The sequence below is a fragment of the Oryzias latipes genome, chromosome 10 (genome assembly GCF_053564925.1).
Source record: "Oryzias latipes strain Hd-rR chromosome 10, Olatipes_Hd-rR_3.1".
NCBI classification, from domain to species: domain Eukaryota; kingdom Metazoa; phylum Chordata; class Actinopteri; order Beloniformes; family Adrianichthyidae; genus Oryzias; species Oryzias latipes.
Genome location: NC_136246.1, coordinates 30,418,502 through 30,440,129, shown reverse-complemented (window position 1 = coordinate 30,440,129; position 21,628 = coordinate 30,418,502). Strand labels below are relative to the sequence as shown.

The 21,628-nt window shown below is 42.3% G+C and overlaps 2 protein-coding genes across 7 annotated transcripts in view; both read right to left on the bottom strand.

The window, feature by feature from the left end:
• sting1 (stimulator of interferon response cGAMP interactor 1) lies at nucleotides 1-8,667 on the bottom strand. 3 transcript variants are annotated; one of them, XM_023959365.2, is made up of 7 exons: nucleotides 8,431-8,667; nucleotides 5,708-5,934; nucleotides 5,470-5,635; nucleotides 2,301-2,409; nucleotides 1,978-2,222; nucleotides 547-733; nucleotides 1-287 (listed from the first exon to the last, which is right to left on the bottom strand). In XM_023959365.2, the coding sequence occupies exons 1-7, from the start codon at nucleotides 8,554-8,556 to the stop codon at nucleotides 82-84; spliced, it is 1,266 nt and encodes a 421-aa protein (XP_023815133.1). In that variant the 5' UTR covers nucleotides 8,557-8,667; the 3' UTR covers nucleotides 1-81. The 3 variants fall into 3 exon arrangements, with proteins under 3 accessions (XP_023815133.1, XP_011478812.1, XP_020562439.1); XM_011480510.4 differs by lacking the exon at nucleotides 8,431-8,667 and adding an exon at nucleotides 6,903-7,033; XM_020706780.3 differs by lacking the exon at nucleotides 8,431-8,667 and having other exon boundaries at nucleotides 5,708-6,068.
• A 3,045-nt stretch (nucleotides 8,668-11,712) lies between these two features.
• LOC101162612 (protein phosphatase 3 catalytic subunit alpha) overlaps nucleotides 11,713-21,628 on the bottom strand; it is a 45,958-nt gene continuing 36,042 nt past the window's right edge. For 2 of the 4 annotated variants that reach the window (XM_023959362.2, XM_023959363.2), the window contains exons 10-14: nucleotides 21,450-21,527; nucleotides 21,264-21,348; nucleotides 21,032-21,129; nucleotides 19,238-19,285; nucleotides 11,713-15,629 (exon numbers count right to left, since the gene is read on the bottom strand). In XM_023959362.2, the coding sequence (XP_023815130.1) occupies nucleotides 15,451-15,629; nucleotides 19,238-19,285; nucleotides 21,032-21,129; nucleotides 21,264-21,348; nucleotides 21,450-21,527 (488 nt within the window). In that variant the 3' untranslated portion in view covers nucleotides 11,713-15,450. The remainder of the gene's footprint in view (nucleotides 15,630-19,237; nucleotides 19,286-21,031; nucleotides 21,130-21,263; nucleotides 21,349-21,449; nucleotides 21,528-21,628) is intronic. The other 2 variants (XM_023959364.2, XM_078954376.1) reach the window with 1 other exon arrangement.

Sequence of the window (21,628 nt, the reverse complement as noted above, 5' to 3'; positions counted from 1 at the left end):
AAAGATGTGAGCGTATCTTTAATGGGAGTTTGAGTGTCTTTAACTAAGGCGGCAGCAGATCCCACCATCATCCTGTGGATGTTACTCATAACTGTCCTCAGCGGGGTCTCTCAGAGGCTGAGGGGGCTCCAGGCTGATCATGAGTGTGGGCATCCTGCTCATGGGCGCCCCGGGCGAGTTCGTCTCCTGCTGAGGGATTGGGTTCAGGCAGAACTCTTCCCTTTCTTGTTGATTCAAGTGTCTCAGGATGGCTTTGGACAGGAAGTGAGGGTCATCTTCAGTTTCATCTATGACGTGGAGAGGAAGATTTGTCAGTTATGATGGTTTGAACCAGAAAATACGGATTTTTTTTTTTCTGGAGAAAAAGTTCACATGAGACAAGAAAAGCTGATCTGTGCCTTTTTGATCTGAGTGTGATGCAACAAACGTAAAAAACTGCTGCTAAAGCCAAACTAAACTATGAATTCATCAGTCCTTAAAGGAGGAAGTGTGGGATTTTCGCAGTGTCACGCCACTGTGGAGCCGAGCGCTGATTCAGCCTCTCACCGAGCAGCAGGATGAGTCTGTAACGGTTGCGACACTCCAAGGATCCCTCCAGGATGTCCTGCAGGGTTTTGTAGAAAAGCAGAACCTGCTGCCTGCGCTCGGACTCCCCGAAGCCGGCGCTCCTCTCCTGAGACATCTTATAGAGCGTCAGCACGGGTGTGGCAAACTCCACCACGCAGTCGTGGGCCTGGTTGAACACAAATGCACACCTGAGAGGATTTTATGAAGATACGCATCACTGAGGATGAAAACCTCATATTCCATCCGATTAAATAGGTGCAGGGGGTTTGAGTACAGACATAAATGGTGATGGACCCAAACAAATGTTCGTACAATCCTTTAAAAACCCACTCTAATCATAGTTTGATCTATTTTCAAGTGGTCTTTTAATTAGGATTATGCTGTTTTTAGGCCAAAAAAAGTCTTTTTCTAGGACATAGTTTCTGCAAAGCGGCAGGAATTCATTAGAAATTTACCTCAAAGTTATGGTGGGATATTTTCTACGTCACAAATATTCTCTTTTTTTCAAACAGCACTTTGTCATCTGCAAATTCACAACAATTAGAATGAAGAAATACTCTGAAATCCAGTTTTAAGCTTAATTTTCTTTAAACCTTGTGCTATCCTAGGCACTTTACCATTGGGAGTTGGGTCATCTAGACCCACTAGACAGTGCTCTGAAGCTTTTTTTCTTCAATGATTTGTGATCTTCACTGGTGTCCATGGATTACATGAAATCTTTCCACCTTTATCCACCTTTGTCATGGTAGGAAGAACACGTCAATGTTAGGGTGAGGTCATAGGATACCACAAGCATTAAATATGTACTCCACCATCAGAAAGTAACACAACAACATGTTAAAAACACCAAAAACAGCGGACTGGATCTTTTTGGTTTCAGGCCTCCTCACTAATTTCTACAACGATGCCTTCTCAAGTTTAACCACAAGAGGGCGACAAAGCAAACACATATGTGCGTTTATGTTCAGCTTTTTACATTTTTTCCCCCTGAAGTTTCTAAAAAACCTAAATAATAAAGATTATAAAATTATAGAAATATTTTTCCAACTTTTTAAACAGATTTATTTCTATTAAAAGTCAGACTGTATCTCTAAAATAAGATTTGTGCTTGAGCTTTAAAGCTACTGTGCTACAAAAAAATCTTTAATTAAAAAGTAGAAAAAAAAAAATCAAACAAAAACTGACTTTCAGTTTTATTATTTGCTGTTCAAATATAAATATTTCTTTGTTTTCTTGTGAGGTTCGTCACTTTAAACACTCAACTGTCAACCAATTTTTAGAAGGTTTATCTTGAAATGTTAAACATTTTTTTTTCTGGTTTCTGTTTCCCCCATAAACGTGCTGAATGGGGAAATGTCGCCCTCTGGTGGTAATAAAAGGGAAAGTTCTTGCACTCTCCTGTGACCTTACCCTTCCATCCTCGTCCAGCACTTTGTAGACACTGTGCTTATAGACGCGTCCCCGAATTCCCGCCATGTTCATTTCATAGTTGGGAAGGTTGTCGTAGAACTGCAGCCGCTCGTCCTCGTCCTTCAGCTGGTGGGAAATCTTGCCGTTTAGGGGAATGAGGATGAAGAGCTTCCTGGAGCCACGAGCCCAGAGGTCTCTGCTGGTGGGGTGTGAGGCGCAAAACTCTGCAATGGAGTCCTCCAGACCTGGACGGACAAAGACAAGCTGGCGAGGTCAAACAGATCCGTGCTGGCGTTGGGCCGGCGTGTTGGGATGTTACTGACGTGGCAGCACCAGTTTCAGGTAGCCCAAGTAAAAGGACCAGGCCAGGCCGTGGGCAACGTTCATCTTCCTCTCCTCGCAGATATCTGAAACCTCAACCTCCGACGGACCCTGCACACCCATCAGAAACAGCCAGAGTGATGTTCCAGCTCCTGAGCTCGCTTAGGAACAACCAGACTTTTCCTAAGAAGGTCCACATGAGCGTGGACAATCAGAGCGACGCCTGACGGTAAAAATCTTTAAATCTGATCAAATGTTAGTTTGTTTGGCTAATTGTGTGGCAAATAATTTAAAAAGAGTTCTAAATCCAATGTTTACCCTTCAGAATCATGCAATAACATTAAATCTACAATATTTAGCAGTTTTTCACACAGAACAACTCGTACACTACGATGGTAAAACCGATAAACTGCATAACCAAAACTCAAAAGCTCCTTTCAGAAATAAAGGAGGGTTATTATCCGTAATCCTAAACAGCAAATCATCAGAAATGCAAACAGAAAGATGTTTAGGTCAGTGTGTGGGATCTGCAAACACAGTTTGAAATGTAATTATATGGAAATAAACAGTGAAAGAGATAGTTTTGATTAGTTTGAATTATTACGTACATAATAATGCACATATAAAAGGCCATTATCCTGCTTATACCATTTTCATTAAAAAAATAAATATTTAATCACTTTTTAGTACTTTATTTCATGTTTTTTCGGTTGGGAACACTTTTTTTCCACTAAAAAACTGACTATTTGCTCTGTGGTGGGATGGCTGAGCCGGCAAAGACCTGGACTGCAGCGCCAAAAGATATAAAGTCAGGACCATAAATATTTGGACAGAGACACATTCTTTCTAATTTAGTTTCTGTAAATTACAACAGTGAATTTTAAATAAAACAACTCGGATGCCATTGAAGTGAAGACTTTCAGCTTTTATTCCATGGGTTGAACCAAATGATTGCATGAAAATGTGAAAAACTAAAGCATTTTTTAAACACAATCCCTTCATTTCATGGTCTCGTAAGTAATTGGACAAATGAAATAACTGAAAACCAAATGGTCATTACTTATATTTGGTTGAAAACCCTTTGTTGGCAATGACAGCCTGAAGTCTTGAACTCATGGACATCACCAGATGCTGGGTTTTCTCCTTCTGAATGCTCTGCCAGGCCTTTACTGCAGCGGCTTTCAGTTGCTGTTTGTTTGTGGGCCTTTCTGTCGGAAGTTTAGTCTTCAACAAGTGAAATGCTGCTCAACTGGGTTAAGATCAGGTGACTGACTTGGCCATTCAAGAATATTCCACTTCTTTGCTTCAATAAACTCCTGAGTTGCTTTGGCGGTGTGTTTCGGGTCGTTGTCCATCTGTATTATGAAACGCTGCCCAATCAGTTTGGCTGCATTCATCGGGATCTGCGCAGACAGTCTGTCTCTGAACACCTCAGAATTCATTGGGCTGCTTCTGTCCTGTGTCACGTCATCAATAAACACTAGTGTCCCAGTGCCACTAGCAGCCATGCACACCCAGACCATCACACTGCCTCCACCGTGTTTTACTGATGATGTAGTGTGCTTTGGATCAGGAGCTTCTCCACACCTTCTCCATACTTTTCTCTTGTCATCATTCTGGTAGAGGTTGATTTTGGTTTCATTTGTCCAACGAATGTTTTTCCAGCTTTTTTAGATGCTTTTAAGCAAAGTCCAATCTAGCCTTCCTATTCTTGTGGCTTATGAGTGGCTTCCATCTTTACCGTCTGTCTCTACTTTCATGCAGTCTTCTTTTTAATGGTAGACTTGGATATTGATACGCCTACCTCCTGGAGAGTGTTGTTCACTTGGTTGGCTGTTGTGAACGTGTTCCTCTTCACCATGGAAATGATTCTACCATCATCCACCACTGTTGTCTTCCGTCGACGTCCAGGTTTTTTTGCATAGCTGAGTTCACCAGTGCTTTCTTTTCTTTCTCAGGATGTACCACTGTTGATTTTGCCACTCCTAACACTGTAGCAATTTCTGGCATGTTTTTTTCTGTTTTCTCAGCTTAATGATGGCTCCTTTCACCTGCATGATGAGCTCCTTTGACCGCATGTTGTCTGTTCACAGCAAAATCTTCAAAATGCAAACACGAGTCCTCTAATCAACTCCAGGCCTTTTATCTGCTTCACTCATAATGACATAACAAGGGAATTGCCCACACATGCCCATGCAATAGCATGGAAGTCAATTGTCCAATTACTTACGAGTCCATAAAATGAAGGAATTGTGTTAGTGTTAGATAGATAGATAGATAGATAGATAGATAGATAGATAGATAGATAGATAGATAGATAGATAGATAGATAGATAGATAGATAGATAGATAGATAGATAGATAGATAGATAGATAGATAGATAGATAGATAGATAGATAGATAGATAGATAGATAGATAGATAGATAGATAGATAGATAGATAGATAGATAGATAGATAGATATGCTGATGGTCTCATTTTGTTTTTGATGATGAATCTAAAGTTTGCTTTAAAGAAGCCGGCGCAGTGATACAGAACATTTATGATACGTGACCAGAACTTCTTTTTTAGCCGTGCAGTCATTCCTGTTGATTGTCACTTTTTTACGCACACCCAGTAAACCAATCAGAATCAAGAATTCATCCGGACCATTGTTCAAGATGAAACATGTTCCAGATACCCACTGGTTTTATTTTAAACTATTTTCTTTTTTTTGTTTGTTTTTTTCAATTTAATTAATCAGGGGAGTTGGAGGAAGAAAAAAATGTGCATTTATTCATTGATTTATATATGTAAATCAATGACAGGAGATGCATTTAAGTCCTGGACATGAATTAATCTTTTTTTTTTTTACTTTCAATTTTCCACTTAATAAACCCCTTTTTAAAAATGCATTCCTGCTCAGAATTTCACACTTCTGGCTGACTTTTGCTGATAAAAGTGTTAGTTTTTTTTAAATCTGGAAACTCCTCGTCAGCAACTAGAGTTTCAGGAAGTGAGCGTGCATGAAGTCATCCTGCTTTTTGTTTTTTTTGCTGTCGTTCTCTGAGCAGCTGACTAACAGAACCACCAAAGCCGGCACAAAAAGTCACCAAATGTGAGCTCTTCCTGCAACAATCATCTCTGAGTCAGAGTAGGACAGATGTTTGTGAGTCACAGCAGAACCTCACCAGAACTCCCAGAGCTTTGAGCAGCGTGTAGAAAACAGGAGCCAGGAGAAGGAGCTCCCAGCATTGGGCTCCGAGGTGCAGCAGGAGGCCTCCCACCCCCACGGCCAGCAGAGCCCGCCCCCCCAGACCGCAGGCTGACGGTATGAGCCTCACCCGACCTCGATACCTGAGGAGGGAGGGAGCCGTGAAGCGGCGAGCTGAGAGGGGCTGAGGGTCCAAAGAAGGTCAAAGAGCTGACCTGGTGTTTCTGTGGTGCAGCACTTCCTCCACCAGCAGACAGAGGGCGTGCAGGAGAGACCCCAGAGTCACCATGGCGACCGCCAAGGCGGCCGAGGCAAGAAACGTCTCCGGAGATGCAAATACGACCCCGCCGGTGGTTATGGCGGCAATCACGCCAGCACACAGTTTGGGAAGATTCCCACGAGGCCGTGGGATCACAGCCTCATGTCCCTGATGGTTTTGCATCTGTCAGGGAGAAGTTGGAGTTATAGATGAAGGCGGGGCGGAGCCCCCTGTAGCCCCGCCCCTGCCTTCATTAGTAATATTATTGACAAAGAACAAGAAATCATCACTACAAGCTTCTATAATTATTGCAAAAAGGGCAATTTGAAATAAAAAAGCACGAAATTAACGTGTCACCCTCACAGAGCCCCCAGCCCCCACCAATATAAAATATTTTAGCTCCGCCTCCTGATGAAGGACACTGAAACAATTTAGTCAACAAAATAATAAAAATAATAAAAATTGAAGCACTGAATTTGATCTAAAGGAAATGTTTTATCCAGAAAATAAATGATCTAAAAAAATACTTCTAATCACAAAAATGTTAACTTCCCTTATAATATATTTTTTATTACATATGTGATCAAATTCTGACTGATCTTTGAAAATAACAGGAAATTTGTCATTGTGTGTTTTAAATTTTCATTTTATTAAATTACTTTTACATTTTGAATCAAGTCTTTTCCCCCTAAGGGACACATTTAGGGGACCAGGAGGGAATTATGGGTAACAAAATAAATAGTCTTCAATAGACACTTTTCACTTCCTCCCACCGTCCAAACACACGCTTCATAGGTTAATTATCTCAATTGTCCCTATAGGTGTGAACGTGAGTGTGTGGGTGTGTGATTGTGGCCCTGCAACAGAACAGCGATCTGTCCATTTGGTCCCTTTCGGGGTCACTGGGCTGCTGGAGCCTATCCCAGCTACTCGTGGTCTAATTGCTCTAATTGATGCTAATGCTAGCATTAGCTTTGGGTATGAGACGTAGAGCTGTAGGAGCTGTTTACAAAATCATTGTAAACAGAGCAAAAATAAGACAATTTCAGCGTCTTACATTAAAGTGAAGCTGATCACTGATGCATTGCTTTCTTGTGCGGTGAATGAATGAAAAAGGTAACGGCCAGCACGAACTTCGCGGCAGCACGGACCTGGAGGAAGGATCCAGAGTGTCTGCAGCTCACTGCTCCTCCGGGAGTCGGGTCAAATGTGGAGAAACTTGTAATTATCTTTTCACTTGTGCTTTTGCTGCGTGAGCAATTAAAAAAGGAATGCTGGAGATGCAGCAGTTTGCCTTTCCATCCGTTTCCATCCAATTTCCTTCCGTTTTTGGTCTCAGTTGCACTTAACGTGCGAATACCATCAACCTAAATAGAACCCATCTATCCATCTTCCTCCGCTTATCCAGGACCGGGTCGCGGGGGCAGTAATCTAAGCAAAGATGCCCAGACTTCCCTCTCCCGGCCACTTCCTCCAGCTTCTCCGGGGGGTCCCCGAGGCGTTCCCAGGCCAGCCGAGAGACGTAGACTCTCCGGCGTGTCCTGGGTCTTCCCCGGGGCCTCTGCCCAGTGTGGTTTGGGTGGCAGTCCCTCGGCGGCCCAAATCCCGGTCATGGAACAAAATAGAACCCACCAGAATAAAATCTGCTCCAAATAAAAGGTTGATATTTTCAATAGAACCTCCAAAATTGGAGGACATCAGAAATTTGTGTTTTGTGAACGATCTAAGAGAGGAAAACAGATTAGTTAGGTAGGGCATTTATGAACTAAATATTGTGAACATTTTCCGTTATAATTGTTAAGGTTACCTTTTTATTGCTTATGTAAAATTGTGTTAAACAGCATTTAGTTCTCTGCTTTACCTGTCTGGACCGCTGAACCGGAAATAACTTTACACACGATGGCGCCATCTAGTCTGAGGAAAAGGGTCTAACGGTTAAATTTATATCTAGAATTCTGTGCAAAAATGTTAGTTTTGCCAAAATAAATACTTATTTTTCTCCCAAAATCTTAAAATCCAAGCATCATTTTTAGATTTTCTGTTTTTGCACATTTGACCTCATGTTCCTTTTTTTTTTCAGAGCAAAAGTCAAACCACCTCAAAAAGGGGATCCAGTCCATAATATCGTGTTTATATTTAAACACTTTTTTCACTGAAGTTGTGAAATGATAGTTGTTTCCATTCGTTCCTGGAGCTTTATTGTCCACAGTCGATGACAGCTCCTGCGCTGAGGCGTGTGCACAGGTGAGTACAGGAGATAATTGGAAACACCTGGAAGGCTTAAAGAGGCAGCAGGCGGAGTTTTCAACCCACTCTTGTGCTGCAACAAGACTTTGATTTTGACCTTATGGAGTCCTGACAGCACAGACTTTTACAATACATGTGTCCTGCAGGATCTCAGTGCTTTAGCAGTGCTTTTCCCTCAGATTTTTGACATTTTTTGAGTGAAGCTGTGACCGTTACAACCACCGCCAACATCTGCGTCACCTCAAAGTGAAAGCTTTGAAGGGAGCAGCGGAACCTGCGAGGTCAGGAACCTCATGAGGTAAGAAAACCACGAATGAAAGCCAGATTCCTTCACACTCTGTCACTCTGAGATATTTCAGATAAAAACAGGGAAATATAACAGGAATAACAGTCTTTCTGTAAAAGAAACAAGTAAACAGAGGAAGAGCTCACTTTGAGAGGTTTCTTTGTCTTCTGTCTTCTTCTCTTCTGTCTCCACCTCCAGTTTGGTGGGTTTTTGAACGTTTTTCTACATTTGCATACTCTGACCCCACCCAGACTTCTACAAATCCTTTCCATATTTGTGTTTCTACTTCCTCTTCCACGTCTTGCTGAGTACTGTTTCTAATCCTCCCATGCACCTTTTCAAGCCACAGTATTCCACCTGCAGGTCTAGAGTTGAATACATGAGCATGTTTTCTCTGACTTTAGGTGTATTTTATGTCAAACTATGTTGTTGTTTTGGTTTCTGTTTTGCTGAATTTTCTATGTTATGGACATTACTTTCACTCTTCAAAATAACACAACTTTCTCGCTTCCTTGAAACTTCACTGTTTCTCTTTTGACAGTTTAGTTCACTTTTCACACCAGAATCTGTTAATTAATATTTGTATTAAATGTTTTATACATAAACTGAATGAGTGTCTTGGTTTAGCTGCAAGTGAACTCTGGCACGATTTGGCAACAGTGTGAATGCAGGCCTGGGGGGTATTCCAGAAAGCAGTTTATGCTAGTTACCACGGTAAGTTTGAGGCAAAGGAAGTTGATAACCTCAGCTTATGGTTCCAAAAATGGAGGTATGTTTCAGGGGGTGTCAAGTTGCCATAGCAACTCATGCTCTGAACATAACCTGGTCTGGAGCAGGTTTAGTTGAAGGTTAGTTTGTTTTCAGAGAGGTGAAGGAGCATGGCGTGTCCATTTGAAGATGATTTAGTGGATGAAGAAGCTCAGATAATACTTTTTCCACCATGAGAGGGTGATAAGACCACATATGGATGTTGGAAAGAAACTTTTTTATTTGATCTAGCTTAATTATTTGCTTCAGTTAAGAAATCTTTTTTTTTGTTAAGTCAGCTTAAAAATAACACATAGTTTTATATATATATATATATATATATATATAAAATACACACACACACACGTCACAAGGAAAATGAAAACAAGATCAGAAACTTGTGCGTTTACTTTATCTGTTCTTTTTCTCCAAGCAGAAACTCTTTCTTTTGATGATGATGCAGCCATGTTACTTTTTTGATGGACGTATAGTCTTCATAGCCGTCATTAAAATCTCAGACTCCGTCTCACTGAAGTATTGCGCTTTCTTTTTTTCTCCACGCGTTTCCATGGTTACTCCAGAAATCAGCGATCCATTGAGAATGTCTTTATGTACTTGCTGTGCACGTTCATTAACCCAGGGTTACCAAGTCGAGCGTAATTACGCCAACTCATATCCGGTCTTTTGAAACCGACATACCCAGAGTAAGCAAGTTCAGGCGGATTTCAGCCAGAGTTCAGGGTTAAAGTCAGGGTAGTTTAAACATGCTTCCTGGAATACCCCTCAGTAAACCGAGTAAATGATGAGGGAGGAAAAAAACAACCAAATCCGGAAGAGGTTATGGGTAAACATCTCATCATTTTTTTCTTTCTTTTTTTCTTTTCATCGTCAATTTTCTCCCTAAAGAAGTTTTTTTTTTTTTTGGATAAATTTTGCCCCCAAACATGGAGCGTTTAAGTGATTCCTGGTGCGTTTTAGCAGCAATGTGATGTCCAAACACAAAACAAAGGTAATTTAGGTGAGTTTGACAAAAGCTGCAATTTGAGTGAAGGGAAGTGTGAACAACACAAAAAGCTGGAAGTACAATGTTCTTCCTACATCGTGTTTTACCGGTTGTGGTTTTGCAGTTTCTTTTGGTGCAGTTTTGCACACTTTTAGTGTACAGTATGTATCTGCGCACTGATTGGCTGTTTGTCCATCAATCTCCTCTGCCAAATCTGCTGTGGAGGATGTGTTCGGTTTACAAAAATCTTTGAATTCTGGCAGAATTTTGGTTTAATTCTTTAAAACTGGACTTAATCTTTCAGAAAAGTGTGAACATGTTCATGTCTATCTAAAAAAAAAAAAGGGGTCTCAGGGGTGTGTAGTAGCTATCGACTGTACTGTATAGGAGAACTGGACTAAGTGACCCCTTGCTCCCCAAACAGGAAGTACCCGGCGGCCCCAATAAGCCAAAATCCCATAGACTTCTATGGAAAAACAAACAACTATTACTCAGTCATGTTACTCATCAGAATCACTATCCTTAATCTGAAATGTCTTTTTTTAACATGCTCTAGATAATCCTATTTTTTATAAGATATTTTCCTGTAATGCAAGTTATTTAAGGTATAAACCGACCAATTTGACACCTCAATAAAAGCATGTTGTCCCTGCTGGCCCCCACGTCCAACTTTCCAAAATGTTTGACAGATTTTGTGAAGCCTGCTTGCAAACACTAGCGGTGATTGGCCTGAGTGGTTGCCATAGAAACATTGACTGCGACCGACTTGGACCAGTCACTGCCTACTAGATATGGCCCTAACATGGCGGCGTCCGCATCGCGACAAAACAGCGGCTGAATTGACCGCATTTGGTTGGAGCAGGAAGTGAGCCGTATTAGTGGGTGACATCACCCATCAGTCCAATTCTCATGCAGTCAATAGTAGAGAGGAGCTTTACGCTCTGCAAACAACTACAATCATTAAAAAAAAAACTACTTCATAGATTTCACTTCTTGCAACTCCCTGGATAATCAAGTTTATCTCACCTAATCGTGGTGTACAGTGTTGCCTCGTTTTTTTTTGCCGGGGTTATGTTCTAAAATAAATTGAAGTCCACAAAGATTCTAGTTGTTTGAAGGCTGTATAACTCCATCCTTACTTTATTCACTTTAATCAAACATTTTCTCATGTTTCTCTCTTGTTTAAACTCTCAAAGTTCAAACTGACGGCGAAAAATACGTCTAGGTTTTTAGAATGAATGCAAAGATTTGATTCCAATCAATGTTAAAAACGTAATGCATTCTGTACTGCAGACATGGCCGACTGATTGACGATGGTCTACAGCCAATCACAATGCAGAACACAGGGTGTTAAAAAAAAAAAATTGCCCTGAAAAATCTGCAAAATTGTGAACTGTAGTTAGAAATCAGAAAACAAAAGTTTTAAAGCTTTTTGCAATTTTTAAATGCTTTAAATGCTTTTTATTTTTAATTTTAATGCTTTGGTTTTTCTGTTTTCCAAACTATTGCTGCAGTGTCTGCAGGACTTTCTAGCTACTCCCAACTAAAAACAAACCAAACAAAAACAAATTTGGAGCCAAACCTGGTTTATCCTAAACTATCTTGGTTTAAAGACATCCTTAAGTTTATGCGTTTATGCTCAGAAATGTTAAAAACAAAAAGACTTTGTATCCATACCAAAGGTCCATGCATATTTTATTCAAGAGTAAAAAAGTGGAGAATCCCATGGGGCATGCTTACAGTGTTAGTGACCAGGGAGCCAAAACAGAAAAGTCCAGGGAGGGCAGGAAAGGAGGAAACCAAGAAAGGAAGGAATGTGGTACAACTCTATGGCACAGGGTCATCCGGGGGGGGGCGGGATGCGGGGGGGGGGGTCACCTCTCCCAAAGAAGCACAACCAAGGAGCAACGCAACATGAAGAGCAACCAGCAGAGAGAGCTTAAATATTAAGAATAATGTCCATAATAAATAGAATCAAAATAGTCATAAACAGAATCAAATACGGAGGAGTCCTCATGAATGATGCTCAGAGTAAACATTTTTCTTAAAAACTGACGCCGTCGCCGGCTCCTCCGCTGCTTTTTGCTTGGAAGTGCCGGTTGGAACCATGCAATCATGCTTTTGGCTGTCCGGATGTCTGTGCCTTTTTGTATTTAGTACGATCATTCGTTTCATATTGGTTTAAGTGTTCATATTTATCATTTAAAAACAACTCCTGTACACTGACAAAGAGAGGGGCGGGGCATGAAGAGAAGCATACTGTCGTTCTGTACAGCGCAACTGAAAAACACTTACAAAAAAAAAAACAGGAATAAATGAGACCAAAAGAAAATACAGTGACAGAAAAATCGATTTGAAAAAAATAAATTAACAATATGTACAAAATAAATGACAAATTATACCTTCAGTTCATTAATATTGACCAGAAACCCTGATGGAAAAATGTCCTATAGTGAAACACAGAGCACAAATATAATCTTCACATTATTATCAAAGAACTTAACTTTGCATGCACTGATGCGTTAATATAAATGCTTTACAAAGACCTTTAACTTCACTTTTCCTCCTCTGGCCTTCAGAAGAATCTGCTTCCTCAGAGAAATTTCATTTCTTGCTTTTGAGACCAGCTGTCCCCCCCACCACCACCACCACCACCAAAAATAAAAGAACATTTCTGCAGAAATCAACCCGGAAGGAAAGGAGGATGAAAAAAGAACATGAAGGTGTGGCTTCATATCCGATCTCCTCCCCTAAAATAAAACATTCGAGTTTCACTTGTACTGCATCTCCTGTGATCATATGCATCAGATGTGCAATAAAACCTCTTTGTAAATTATTTACACGTAGAGGGAAACTCCTCTAATATAAATTGGGCCCAGTTTCAAGCCTTTCCAGAGAGCAAGCTGGCTGAGAACCAGAGTTTGAGGGGGACACTTCCCCTTGGCTTCAAGTGGAGAATAGTGCAGTGCTACAGAAGCAAAAAAAAAAAAAAAGTGGGGATCTCCTCTGCAGAAGGAGAGTTCAGGGCTCAGATTAGATTGCAGCTGGGAGCATCTGCACACACTGATGCGGGCAGCGTGTAACCCTTCTGCAGCTTTTGGTTACTGCCAGACTGTCGGTGTGAACTGCAAGCGAGAAAAGAAATCGTCTTTCAACATAAAGGTGTTTGGAGAAGAAGGTGTGCACGTCTTAAATCCTAATGTTTTGTGAATGAAAGAAGTTCTCCACATGTCCTCGGCTGAGCGGCCATGCATTCATACCATAGACCGTAAGTGAGAGTTGGACTGAGTGACCCCGCCCCCAGCATGTCCCAAACAGGAAGTACCCACCAGCTCCAAAAGGTCAAGAAATAAGCAGCTATTACTCACTCTATTCATCAGAATAACCGTTCTTGCTCTTGATACCTTTTTTTTTTTTTTTTTTAACATGTTCTTTATAATCCTCCTTCTTTTTCATATTATTTCTTTACTGCAAGTTATTCTAAACTGGCCAATCAAAGGCCTCAATAAAAGTAGGTGGGGCCTACGCTAGAAACATTTGATTTGGTGGTAAGGGGTATGAACTACCAACAAGCCCACTCCTGATTGGCCGGAGTGGTTGCCATAGCAATGATGACTCAGCCCAACTCGGATCAATCGCTGCTTACTGACGACGTCCGACTCCAACATGGCGGCGTTCGTATTTGCGAAAAAATGGCGACTTTGATTGGAGCTGGAAGTAACAGAGTTTTCTATGTGTGACATCACACTCACTCGGTCCAGTTCTCATATACAGTCAATAGTTCACTCCAGATGTTTCTTTTTTCATTTATCAAAATGAGTTGTGTGTGTGTGACAAACTAAGTACACCCCTTTGACTCCATCTTAAATGACAGTCTGGCTGTTTGTTTGAAGAGGGCTGAAATTAGAGCTTCACGCCTCATCAGTTTAGTTTAGTGTAAAGCACTAAAAGCATGAGAGGCGCTTTGTATAAATAAAGTTTGATATAATTTTTTTTCTTTCTACCGATATTTTGCTGCTGCGCTCAAATCTATTGTTGTGGCATCCAGTTTCAGCCAAACTTTTGTCTTTTTGCTCCTGTGGCTTCAAAAGAAACCCTCAAAACCACCAACTTCTCAGCTGTTTGTACCGTAAGATTTTGTTTTTATAAATGTGAATCAGGCTGTTACAGTTGAAAAACTCTCCTCGGGGCCTTGTTCCAGGAGCTTTGTGACTTAAATGTGGGACATTAATGCTATTTAGTGCAAAACCAGCTGTTCCGTGTTCTAAACCTCATCTAAAGTCACAAACCGGTAGTGGCAAATGTTTTAAGAACAAGTCTATACGCCTGAGTTGTGAGGAGGTGCAGGCACCAACTGATGGAAAGTTTCTAGCATTACCTAAACGCCTTTCATTTCCTGCAAAGCTTTCATTCTGAATAATAACATCTTTCAACATTTCCGACTTTACGCACCCAATGCAGAATTCGGAAAGCTCGTATAGAATAGGAGGAGATTGTTTTGGTAACATGAAGATTCCACCTATAAAATAGGGCAGATGTAGCCTGGCACAGGGGAGTTGGCAGGTTTCTGGTTAGCTCTGAGAGCCAAAACACCTGGTACGCTGACTGAGGCTTGTAGAGGTTGAGATGCAGGATTTGTTTTTCATGCTTTGGAGTGAACTTGCTGAAAATCCTCCAAGTATTCTCTAAGATGTTGGTCAGCATCCCCCGATTGACTGTTGGCTAGCATTTTCCTTTTTGATGGCAGGGTTGGGGTGCACTTAGTTTGACAAACTTTCTTCATTTGTGCAGCATATACTGTAGTACCATTCATCTGAGGTGGATGTATATAATGCCAAGAACCGGTTTGACCTGCTACTGAAGGCGCAGTACCGATGACTGCAACTGCATGTACTATGCTAACATGTCATAGCATGCATGGGAAAGCACGCAGGCCTATACTCAACTCTAGAAAATGAATCGTCGTTTGGTCTGTCGCCTCGTGAGCAGAAGCAACCCCACACCTGAGCCAAAACAAACGTAACACGCCACAAACACGGCGTGGAGCCACAAGGCGACACAGACTGGACGGCAGCTCCTCCTGCCGGTACCCGTTAGCGTTCTTGGAGTTTCTCTCCTGTGGTTGTGCCGATACAGATGTAGTTCTCAAGATCAGAGCTGATCAGTTCAGTAAAGAAACTCAGCTGTTGGTGGTAAAGTCCAGGTACACTCATGCCTTTACATAGGAGCTGAGGAAAGGTAGCTAATAGTGTGTCTGCGTGGGTTTGTGTGCAGTGGATGATGGGTTGTGAGCATTGTCTGCAGGATTGGTTAGTGATGCATTTCTCACATGTATGTATGACTATGTACATGTGTCTAAACATGGATCCATGTTGCTGTAACTGCAGGTACAGGTCTGAGCATGTGGGACGGTCCATCACTGTATATTGCTGTTGTTGTCTGTGCCGTTGGGCTCCCCCATGTTCATGCGTCCCATCGACAGGCCCACGCTGTTGACGGCGTCGCGCCTCGGCGGCATCCTCTCGTTGATCCGGTCCAGACCCTTTGCCTCCTCGAAACTGCTGATCCGATGCTGTGGTGAGAAGCCTCTGATGGCTGCAGACACGTGCACACAAACATCCACACGGAGTTAGGATTCGACCAAACATTCAGGAGAATCTTGTTCATCCAGACCCCTTTGGAAGACTTTGGGAGAAGAACACCAAAGCAAAGAGAGGAGCCTTAGTCACAACTACCCTAAAGGGTGGATACGGGCTGTAAACCGGTGAAAATAGGTAAACGTGTTTGGGGCCGCTCAAAATATCAAGCTCTTAGGCCGCTCGGTGAGCCCAGGTGACAGGTCTTAATGAACACTTTTACCAAGGGAAAGTAGGTGAGTCGTACAGATTTTTCTGGTTTTTAGCCCCCAAATCCTGCAGACTGCACAAGGACCCTACTGTTGGCGTGATAAATGCGCTTGTTGCCTGCAGCCTGACTGTTACAATTTAGAAAATTGGTCAATCAGAGTGTAAACTGTGTGGGAATCCTACGGGCGCTTATGTATCGCATGCAGATCCTGCGCGTAAAGCATTTGTGCACAGTCAGTAAGGAGCCAGTGCACGCGCCTCACTAACGGCTAGAGCAGGGGTGTCCAATTCCAGGCCTCGTTGGCTGGTATCGTCCATGTTTTCCAACCAACCTGCCATTGAAGGTTCTTGTTGGCTAAACACACCTGATCCAGGTAATGAGCAGCAGATAAGGCAGGGTTTCTGGAAAACCAGCTGAAGGCCTGCCCCCGAGGCTTGGATTTGGACCCCTCCAGGACTTAAGTGTGGTGTAAGGTACAATTTCATCACCTGTACATCACATGTATGTGCAACTTCAATTTGCCGTACAAACACTTTCAGATACACTTACCACACGGAGGACAATGGTAAGTTCTGTTTTTATGGCGTTCTCTTAAGTGGCTGAACAAGCCTCAAGGAAAGTGCTCTCTCTTTAAGATGCAGCCACTCTCCTCTACAACCTCCACCAAAACCCGCACCATCCGTACGGGTCAACCCCTCATATAGTTGCTTGTGACTAAAGCTAAACCTCTTGTTTGGGTCCAAACCGCAGTTTTTAACCACTTTCAGGTTTGGATAAACAAAATTCTGACACCAAACTCTAGACACAACATCCATCTGCTGTCTGAGCGCTGAGCTAGGATGAGTTTGACCCAGATGCAACGCTTGGCCTTTGATCCTAGATCAGTAGTCTGACACACCTGACAGAAGAAGCAACAGGAGACACAGAATACCGAAGCAAAGCTGCACAGACACACATCTGAGGAAGTTTTGACAGCCAGACGTTTGATCAAAACAGGCCCACTTGAGATCTGATTAGCCTCTTTTTGTGTCAATGGTCACCTTTTCTACTTTTACTGTTAACAAGGCGGATTCTACCATAACGTTCCACTGATTTACATCCTCAGTCAATCAACGTTTCATGATGTTTGGTTTTCTCTGAATTGCTGCAAACAGAAACTGATGAGTCAGTCGATGATCGATGATGTTGCAACTCCTCCTTATGAGGATACTTTAAAAAAAAACGTTTATTCTCCTTGGAACTCTTTCATCGTGACAACAAAAGAGATGAACACCCTTTTAGAAAAAAGCAGTTTGGCTTCTACTTGCTTGGATTTTTTTTTTTTGGGCAAAATTATTGTTTATGAAATGATGCAAAATCTTCCCCAATGAAAGCAAACTTCACGTGCCAACCAAAAATGTTATAATTAATCTGTTTTTAGCCAATCAGCAGATTTTATAGGGTCTTTTAAAAAGCTCAGAGGTAAATCAGTGGACATGAAAATATAAAAAAAGAACCAGCAGATGAAAACCACATACTGCTGTTGTGGTATTTGAATAATTTTGACCGAATAACTATGGAAACAAAAAGAGGTGCTGTGTTGTCAGATGAACACCACTTTTGAACAAAAGCGACTGTCACTTTGCTGGGGTTAAATTATGCGACAAAAACGTCCATAAAGAACAGCAGAAATCTCACAAACGGGGTCCTCCATAATTCATTTGAACGAACAAATTATGGGCTGTGTTCTTGGAGAAGCCAAGGACGGCACGAAACACAGGAAGCGGCTCACTGAGGCGTGCAGACGGGTCTGTGGACACGAGCCACACCCCACTAGAGACAAACTCCACGGCAGCAGTCTGGAACGCTCGCCGTCACTGCAGTTTGAGCTGGACGAGGACGGAAGGACCCGCCGATCTTCAGCGGGTCCCACAACTAAGCAACCTCAGACGAATAACATAACACCATGGAGAAACTGCTCACGGGAATGCAGAGGCAGGTTTGCAGACACACATTTAGGAAACTCTCTGAAGGGTCACCTTTAAACCAAGAGCTAAAATGTCTCGGTGCAGGGCGGCGGATACAGAACTTACATTTGACAAATGATGCAGACATGTTTATAGTGAAAGAGCAGGATCCAGTTAACTGTTGGTCTACAGAGGAGCTCAGCATGGAATCCAAAATCATTAGCTCCCACCACCAAAAGAATGTTGAAATGTTTGTTTTTTTCCCCCTCCGTTGTCCTATTCCTGTAACGTTGGGTTGCAGTTGTTCTCCAGGGCCAATATCATCAAATTTGCCTAAATTTCCAGCCTTTGATCTCCTGTGGACTTCGTTTTGGGAACATGACTCAGCAGGTCATGTCTCATGAGATTTAATGACTTTTTTTCCCCTCGTAATAGGAACAATAACAGTTCAAAGATCCCATTAGCTGCGACACACCTGAGTATGTGAAATTTCTTCCCCAAATTTGACCCATCCCCTGGGGGAGTGGTGAACTGCAGACACATCCTTGCTCGATAACCATTTGGTGGTTTAACCCCCAACCATTCTGACCCTTTAATGCTGAGTGACAAGCAGGAAAACATTAGGCCCTATTTTTGGAGTCCTTGGTATGATTTGACTGAGGATTTGAACTCACAACCTTCCCAAAACAGGGTGGACACTCTAGCAACTGGGAGCAGCGGAACGTTTCGTTAAATGCGACTAAATCTGCCAGCAAAACAAGTAAAAGTTATTTAAATTTTAAATATTTTGTCCAAAAACAAGCATATAAAACTCTGAAATGACCCATCAAACATGTGAGAAAAGCCCCAGCTGAGGTTTGAACCAAGGCTGATCTCTTTATGCTGCAGACTGAGGCGTCTATACGAGTTCTTTTGTTGTGAGTAATTTTTTTAGTCTTGTGACGAATTGTAGTGTGTTATTTTGTGTTACGAAATCTAAAGTGTTGTGTTGTGACTCTTCTGGGCCACCGTAGGTGTCTTACCCAGCAGCACCCCCAGTCCATTGTGTCCCCTCCATCAGGGAGCTTTAGGCAGTCAACTGCTCCAGAATGTGTAGAAGTTTTCATTTTTATTTGGGAGAAAAAGTTGGGTTTTCTTTAGGCTATTCTCAACCGTTACAGTTTAAGGAAAAAATCGTGTTTTTGGTGTTCAAAACAACAAAACACCCAAAAAAAAAAAAACACGTTTTCAAAGAAAATTACGCTTAAAATTCCATTTCTGGGTATTTCCTTGTTAAAATGGTTGCATGTGGGAGGGCGTGGTGGTGGTGGAGGAGGTGGTGGCGTGAGCGGGAGCAGCTGATAGAACGGCCATGTTTGCCGCAAACACACGCGCACACACACACACACAGTGAGATGACAGTGATTTTACCTTCGGCGTCCTTAACTGTCTCGATGGCTTCTATGGCCTCAATGGTTGCTGAAGGATGGAAGGAGGAAAGAGGAGGACAGAAGAGACGAAGCAGAAAGGAGGAGGGAGGAGAAGAAGAAACGGAGTGAAGGCTGAAACATGCTTCTGTGCAGACAGAAGACACAAAGAAGGAGGGTATGGGCGTCCACGGCTCTCAAACTCAGACATTTTTAGAAGACATCACTACGTGGGTTGAATCGGAACTAAACTGAGTTTTTGTTTTCTCCTGCTTTGCTCCAATAGGAGCTGAGTTTCTTGTGAGGACTCAGTTGCATGTTTCAGGCTTTGAATGTGCAGAGCATCCTTTGTTAGCAGCAGCTTGTTAGCAGCAGCTCATGCACACACCTCAGAGTGAGATGTTTTAAAGTTGCTGTGACCATTAATGGTATATGAGAACTGGACGGGCGTGGCAAACAGGAAGTACCCGCTGGCTCCAAGAAGCCAAAATCCCACACACTTCTAATGAGAACTAAACAGGTGTTAGTCATTCTTTTTGTAGGAATTACCCTTCTTGCTCTGCTGCCTTTTTTTCTTTTTAACAGTTTTTCTGTGCAGGTTATTCAAGTTATAAACTGATGCCTCAGTAAGAGTATGTGGTCTCATGGTTGCCATAGAAACATTGACTCGGACCAATCACTGCTTACCGATGTTGTCTGGCTTAAAAACAGAGGGGCATCCATGTCACGGAAAAAAGGCGACTGCATTGACTTCTGTCACTACCTGATCATGCGCTAAATCCGTCTACGTCCGCTCAAAAACATTTAACGGCGTTTGTCGGTTAGAGATGTTTACATCTGACAAAATAAAAAAAGGAAAGCTACGGATCAGGACTGCACGATCCGCACTGCGCGTGTGCAAATGTTTTCTTCTTGTTCTGCTGCATTTGGTTGCAGTTTACCTCCCGAGTGTGCGAGGATCCAGCCACTTCCCAACACTATATTAACTCTGTTAACTCAGACACGTTTTAACGGTAAACTTGGCTACGAAAGTGGCTGCAGTTGCCCCCGGGGGCATCTCCTCAGAGTAAAATTGCCCTCAGTTCTCCTATTTGTTTCATTGCCAACATATCCTCTAAAAAAAATAAAAACGATCAAACAGAGAAGAATGGCTCCAAACCAAATGGTTTTCACGATGTCACACATTGTTGGGATTTTCATTGTCTGTAATGATGAAAATATACGATCATACTGTACAATGTTGCATTTAGGCGCCATTCTTCTTATTTTACGGCGCTGTAATTCAGTCAGTGGAAGCTCTCCATTGTTGAAGAAAACATTCATTTGTGGGAAAACTGAGTTATTTGGTGTTTACAATGCTATCTGGAGCTGATCTTTTAAAAACTCTATACATGTTTTAATTATTTGTTAAGGATTTACACGTTTTTTTTTTTTACAATCAAATCACGGGAGCTTATCTAATTCACAGTACTTAATTTTGTCCACAGATGAAGTAATATTCTTATTTGTGTGGTGCAGATCGTGTGGCCGTTCCAGATCGGGTAGTGACAGTGACTTCTTCTTTTGGTTTTTGCCTCTTGCGGCCAGCGGGCTGTTGGTATCCTGAGGCGCCGTTGGGTGAAGGTGAGCACTGTGTTGGTCAGTGAGGAATGAGAGAAGACAGAAATACAGCAGAGGAGGAAAGGAGCAGAAAGAGGGCGGACATCCAAACTGTCTGTGTGTGCCCTTTTCTCTTTTTCTTTGTTCCTACTACCCAGAGGTGTGCTCATGGGTGGACTGCATGTGTGAAAAAGCTCACCGCTCTGCAGGGTTTGCTTGCCGCCAGATAGCACGCCGCTGGGCAGCATGCCTGTAGGAGTCAGCCCCTTCAGGGTCAAGACGTTCTCACTCTCCTCCCTGAGAGAAATAACAAGCGAGGGAAGCGCAGATGTGTGTGGGGAAAAAGAGAAAAAAAACAGATGATGACAGACAGAAACTCAGAGAATTGTCCTTAACTGCCACCTGCAGAAATAAAAAGAATTCAAACCCACCGTAGAACAGAGAACATCTTCGCCATCTTCCCAATGGCTCGGATCTTGTTTTTGATCACCTCTTTCCTTGCTGCAGCTGCACTGGCTGCAAAAATGAAATAAAAACAGACACAAACATGAACCGGAGCTCAGAGCCTCCACAGGACCCGTTGTTGGCGTTGGAAGCAGTCAGGCGGCGCCTCTCACCGTCGTAGATCTCTTCCCCGTCATTCGTGAGCTCGTCGTCGGAGCAGATGCTGAGAACGTTCACCAACATCTCAGTCACTGTCACAGAAAGACAGGAAATGCAGACACTCTGCTGTAATTCACAAAATTCCACACAAACAAAAGATTCCTTTGATTTTCACTACGAAGATTCACCACAT